The sequence below is a fragment of the Nomascus leucogenys genome, chromosome 11 (genome assembly GCF_006542625.1).
Source record: "Nomascus leucogenys isolate Asia chromosome 11, Asia_NLE_v1, whole genome shotgun sequence".
In the NCBI taxonomy this organism is placed as follows: Eukaryota; Metazoa; Chordata; class Mammalia; order Primates; family Hylobatidae; genus Nomascus; species Nomascus leucogenys.
Genome location: NC_044391.1, coordinates 106,700,572 through 106,706,981, shown reverse-complemented (window position 1 = coordinate 106,706,981; position 6,410 = coordinate 106,700,572). Strand labels below are relative to the sequence as shown.

Here is a 6,410-nt window from a genome sequence, read left to right as displayed (position 1 = left end):
AGCATATCAATTTATTTATTTTTTTATTTTTTTATTTTTTTGAGACGGAGTCTCGCTCTGTCGCACAGGTTGGAGTGCAGTGGAGTGATCTTTGCTCACTGCAAGCTCCGCCTCCCAGGTTCACGCCATTCTCCTGCTTCAGCCTCCCGAGTAGCTGGGACTACAGGCGCCCGCCACCACGCCCAGCTAATTGTATTTTTAGTAGAGATGGGGTTTCACTGTGTTAGCCAGGATGGTCTCGATCTCCTGACCTCATGATCCGCCCGCCTCGGCCTCCCAAAGTGCTGGGATTACAGACGTGAGCCACCGCGCCTGGCTTATTAATTTATTTTTAAGCTCATCAGACCACTAGAAGCCTGAGTTAGTGTTGCAAGCACTCTCACCAGAAAGGGAATTAAATTACCTTGGAGCTATGCAGCACAAGTTTAGTTACCTCTATCACTGAGATGCATAGATTCTGGCATGGGGTTCTATTTGAAAGTTTTTCATTGATTTTTCCCTTTTATTTATGTATTTATTGTTTGAGACAGTCACTTTGTCACCCAGGCTGAAGTGCAGTGATGTGATCTGGACTCATTGCAACCTCTGCCTCCCGGGTTCAAGCAATTCTTGTGCCTCAGCCTCCTGAGGTAGCTGGGATTACAGGTGCGTGTCACCACACCTGGCTAATTTTTGTAATTTTAGTAGAGACAGGGTTTCGCCATGTTGGCCAGGCTGGTCTCAAACTCCTGACCTCAAGCAGTCCACCCGCCTCAGCCTCCTAAAGTGTTGGGATTACAGGCATGAGCCACTGCGCCAGCCTGTTTTTCTTTTTTAAAAAAGATCTATTAGAGATGTAGAAATTCTATGTAGGAAGAAATACAAATAAAGAGATATAATACCAAAAAAAGTTTCTTTTAATCTGAAACATACACATATATTTTGGCAAGTGTAGATGTATAATTGGACCTAATGAAATGTTCTTAAAATCTAAAGACTGCCCTATGATGAATGTGTGTATGAATTAACATAAAAACTGGCTTTGTATATACAGGCCAACAGATACAAACTGGATTTGTTATTTCATTCACAAGAACCAAGGGGGAAAAGATCTCAAGTCACACTTGGTTTCAACACACCAAGCCAAACAACTAATAAACCGCCCACGAAGAATGAAACTATTCTGAGCTCATCATTCTGCAGATGCAGATTATAATATTAAGATATGCATAAAATTGTATAAAGTAGACAATAACTGACCTTTTATTGAAAAGAGGAGGAGTCAAAGATCCTGAAAGGGTTGGGACTGCCTGCAGTCAGTCCCTAGGGAACTTCCTGTTGTCACCACACCTCTGAGACGTCTGAGCTCACTGTGAGCAAAATCCCGCAGTGGAAACTCTTAAGCCTCTTCGACGAAGTAAATCATTCTTGTGAATGTGACGCACGATCTCTCCAGTTTCCATATGTTGAGATTCTACTTATTCATCAGTTTGATGTGCTTGGCAAGATCAGGTAGGTTATTTACTGACTGGTTTTCTTAACTGCTTAAAAAATAGAATTAGTTGTGTTGTCATTTTGCATGTCATCATTTCACTTCCTTCAGTGAACTTAAGTTCCATAGAGTCGTTTTTAAGGAAAAAGATATAGGAAGCCTGTATCATTTCCTTAACCTTTCCTTTAAAAAAAAAAAAAAAGATATAGGTTAGATGAACTTTCTCATCCTGAAAAAAATTTCTCAATAATAAAAGAAGCTATTATGTCTTCAAATTAATTTCTTCTTATTTACAACAATCAAATATGCTGAAAAAGCTAGAAGTCTTATTTTCTTTCTTAGCCTATTTATCTGTGCCTTTCTAGTTCTGTGAAATGAGATGATTTATTTTCTGGAAATGTAAAAATCTATCTTGTATTTAATATATGGAGGGTTGGTTTTTATATTTTCTTTCTTTTTTTTTTGAGACGGAGTCTCGCTCTGTTGCCCAGGCTGGAGTGCAGTGGCGCAATCTCGGCTCACTGCAAGCTCCGCCTCCCGGGTTCACGCCATTCTCCTGCCTCAGCCTCTCCGAGTAGCTGGGACTACAGGTGCCCGCCACCATGCCCGGCTAATTTTTTGTATTTTTAGTAGAGAAGGGGTTTCACCGTGGTCTCGATCTCCTGACCTCGTGATCCGCCCGCCTCGGTCTCCCAAAGTGCTGGGATTACAAGCGTGAGCCACCGCGCCCGGCCGGTTTTTATATGTTCATGCATTGAGAGTTTATTTAAATTATTCTTAGAGAAAACATAATTTTATATAGACAAACTCCTTGGAATGGTTCCTGGCATTCTTATAACTTAAAAATTATTAATCATAATGCAGAAATCAAAATTAAAACTCTAATGTACCAGATAATGTAACAAAAATAAAGTGAAATGCTTAAAAAAATAAAATTTGACACTTTGCAACCTTTTTAGGTATTCAGTTTTGTTTCAGATAGCTGTGGTAATGAAGGTTGATATAATTTTTTGAAGGGCAAAGGGTAAATATGTTATATATTAAGATCTGTAAAAATGTTCATATACTTTAAGCTAGTAAAACCATTGCTGGGAATTTATTCTAAATGAATAACTTTTAAAAGAAAAAAGCCTCCTATGCAGAGATAAGTCTAACTATATGACTTTCAATAACTTGAAACTAGATATAACCAAAATGTTTCTACATACAGGAATGGATAAAAGACGGTATATCAACTTAATTTTTTTAAAGTAGCCTTTAAACTAATTCTGATGATATGCAGAAATAAGGAAACATTTTTAAAGTAACACAAAGTAGAAAAAGTAGAACTTAAATTTGTTGATAAACTATAATTACAACTATGTTAAAATCATGTGTGTATGCATGTGAATGACGTTTAGAAGGGAAATGGAAAAATAGGATTTCTGGCCTATAAATTTTTCTTTATATATGGTTTTGAGGTTGATTTTCTAGTAAGTTAAAATCATACCAATGATGATATTTTTAACTAAGAAGTCGATATTTTAAAGTATATGTTTATTATCTTTTTTTTTTTTTTTTTGAGACAGAGTCTTGCTCTGTTGTCCAGGCTGGAGTGCAGTGGCGTGATCTTGGCTCACTACAACCTCCCCTTCCCTGGTTCACATGATTCTCCTGCCTCAGCCTCCCAAGTAGCTGGGACTACAGGAGTGCGCGACTGCACCTGGCTAATTTTGTATTTTTAGTAGAGATGAGGTTTCACTGTGTTGGCCAGGATGGTCTCAATCCTGTGATCCACCCGCCTTGGCCTCCCAAAGTGCTGGGATTACAGGCGTGAGCCACCGCGCCTGGCCTATTATCATTTTTAAATTAAAAAAATTAAGATAAATGGCCAGGCACAGTGGCTTACGCCTATAATCCCAGCACTTTGAAAGGCCAAGGCGCGTGGATCACCTGAGGTCAGGAGTTCAAGACCAGCCTGGCCAACATGGTGAACCCCGTCTCTACTGAAAATACAAAATTAGGCGGGCCTGGTGTCATGCACCTGTAATCCCAGCTACTCAGGAGGCTGAGACGGGAGAATGTCTTGAACCTGGGAGGCAGAGGTTGCAGTGAGCCAAGATCATGCCACTGCATTCCAGCCTGGGCAACAAAGTGAGACTCCATCTCAAAATAATAATAATAATAATAATAATAATAATATAAATGTAGACGTATCTTAAGTGGGTCAGGGCCAACCCTAACACAAAAACATGAGATGGCTTGTGGGTACCTTCTTCCAGTCTTTCATTATGTATCTCCATTTATAAAGTTGAAAAAATGGCAACTTAATTTTTTGTGACCTTCCTTTTCCTTGGCATCTTCTCAGAAGTAAAGTCTTGTTTTACATGATTCTAGAAGACTGTCACTGCTGCATGATAGAATCTTAGCAGACAGAGACACACAAGAATAAACTTCTGTAGGTAGAAGGAAAAAAAATAGTATAGTTGTAAGCTAATTCTAGTCTTCTCAGTGTCTAGGAAACCATAAACTTGGAACTTTCATTAGGGAGGGTGTTGAATAATATTCATCTGGTAGCAGACATTATTAATCTCAAATACATGGACTTTTTTTTTTCCCTTCTGCTTGCAGTTTAAAAATTAGCAAGCATTAAAATGGGCTTCAGAAATCCCAAGGATACAAGTCATTCAGTTTCAGAAATCTTTGTTTTGTTTTCTAATCTTTGTGAAATCATGTTAGGAATATTTGCCATAATCTTACCAGTGAACAAAGCAATGGCTAACAAACTAAAGTACACTAGAATCCCCTGAGGGCTTGATTAAAATGCAGACTCCACCTCCAAAAATCCAAACTTAGTAGGTCTGGGAGTGAGATCCTGGAATCTACATCTTAAAAAAATTTTTGTCTGGTCTAAAGGGCTCACACCTTTGCTGTAGTCTCAGCACTTGGGGAGGCTGAGGGGGGAGGATCGCTTGAGCCCAGGAATTGGAGGCTGCAGTGAACTATGACTGTGCCTCTGAGTAGCCATTGCACTTCAGCCTGGCTGAACAAGACCCTGTCTCAAGAATTTTCCCGCCCTGTCTGTATCTGGAACTTACAGGTACATACCATTGTGCCTGGCCTGGAACCTGCATTTTTAACAAGCCCTCAGGGTTTTTCAGCTGCAGGTGGTGCAACAAACATAGGTTTTAAAATATTGTTCTAATTAAGGCTGCTTGACATAAGTATTTTTTAAAGTTACTCTGCTATCAATATTTTGACCCATAGCAGCTGTAAAACTAGATAGATGTTTTCCCAGAAAAAAATTGTTTAGTGCCAAAACCAGAATTATTTCCTCAGATATTTGCAATTCTCTAGAATGATTTAGAACTGTGCCTGTGTGGTGACTCCTCTTTCTCTAACGAGTTGGCAAAGGTGAATGAGGGGGTGTGAATGTGCATATTTATGCACATGATTCAGAAATGAGAATGAGAAAATCTGGCATCTCATTTATTTTCTTGGTTGCATCCTAAAGAAATACAGCTGGTGGTTAAAAGGAGGCATGTCCTTCCAATCAAGAGGGCATCCTGCCCATATGCTTCTTGCCTGTCTCTGCCCAGGGTAAAAAAGAAACAAATATTTTTTTTTTTTTTTGAGATGGAGTCCTGCTCTGTTGCCAGGCTGGAGTGCAGTGGTATGATCTCGGCTCACTGCAACCTCTGCCTCCCGGGTTCAAGCAATTCTCTGCCTCAGCCTCCCAAGTAGCTGGGATTACAGGCACCTGCCACCACACCCAGCTAATTTTTGTATTTTTAGTAGAGACGGGGTTTCGCCATCTTGGCCAGGCTGGTCTTGAACTCTTGACCTTGTGATCCACCTGCCTCGGCCTGCCAAAGTGCTGGGATTACAGGTGTGAGCCACCATGCCTGGCAAAACAAATGCTTCACCAGGTTTGACCCTGTCCAACTGTAATCCTTTCACAGTCTGGCTCAGGATGAGGTTTTTTTTGTTTTGTTTTGTTTTGTTTTTGAGATAGAGTCTTGCTCTGTCTCACCCAGGCTGGAGTACAGTGGCACGATCTTGGCTCACTGCAGCCTCCGCCTCCCAGATTCAAGTGATTCTCCTGCCTCAGCCTCCCGAGTAGCTGGGACTACAGGCATGTGCCACCACACCCAGCTAATTTTGTGTTTTTAGTGGAGATGGGGTTTCACCATATTGGCCAGGCTGGTCTCGAACTCCTTGCCTCAGGTGATCCACCTACCTTGACCTCCCAAAGTGCTAGGATTACAGGCATGAGCCACCGTGCTTGGTCTAGGATGAGTTTTTTTTTTTGTTCTTGTTTTTGTTTTTGTTTTATGTGAGACAGAGTCTCGCTCTGTCACCAGGCTGGAGTGCAGTGGCGTGATCTTGGCTCACTGCAACCTCCGCCTCCCTGGTTCAAGCAATTCTCCTGCCTCAGCCTCCCAAGTAGCTGGGACTACAGGTGCCCACCACCACGCCTAGCTAATTTTTGTATTTTTAGTAGAGACAGGGTTTCACCAGGTTGGCCAGGATGGTCTCGATCTCTTGACCTGGTGACTTGCCTGCCTCGGCCTCCCAACGTGCCGGGATTACAGGCTTGAACCACTGTGCTCGGCCCCAACTCATTTTCTGATACAAGGAGGGCAAAGTTTCTGGCCTAAAAAAAACTTCAGATTTTTATTTCTTGGACTTTTGGAAATTCCTTCAGAACAGTGTTTTCAGGCAAGCATAAGAGTGTGCTCAAGCATAGGTTACTGTGAACATTTTGGCATCAACGGCATCAACGTGTAATGAGCTTGTATCCCAGACAGTAACATCCATTGCAAGCATGCAGAATACTTGAAAATGTGTCTCTTAATCTTTATCTGGGTCTCAGTAAATACTTTCTTTCTTTCTTCTTTTTTTTTTTTTGGAGACTGAGTTTTGCTCTTGTTGCCCAGGTTGGAGTGCAGTGGTGCAA

General features: G+C 41.1%; 1 protein-coding gene across 2 annotated transcripts in view; it reads left to right on the top strand.

Moving 5' to 3' along the window:
• Positions 1-1,322: 1,322 nt before the first annotated feature.
• LIPH (lipase H) overlaps positions 1,323-6,410 on the top strand; it is a 48,498-nt gene continuing 43,410 nt past the window's right edge. Inside the window, exon 1 of one of the 2 annotated variants that reach the window (XM_003256585.4) lies at positions 1,323-1,491. In XM_003256585.4, the coding sequence (XP_003256633.1) occupies positions 1,443-1,491 (49 nt within the window). In that variant the 5' untranslated portion in view covers positions 1,323-1,442. The remainder of the gene's footprint in view (positions 1,492-6,410) is intronic. The other variant, XM_003256586.4, reaches the window with a different exon arrangement.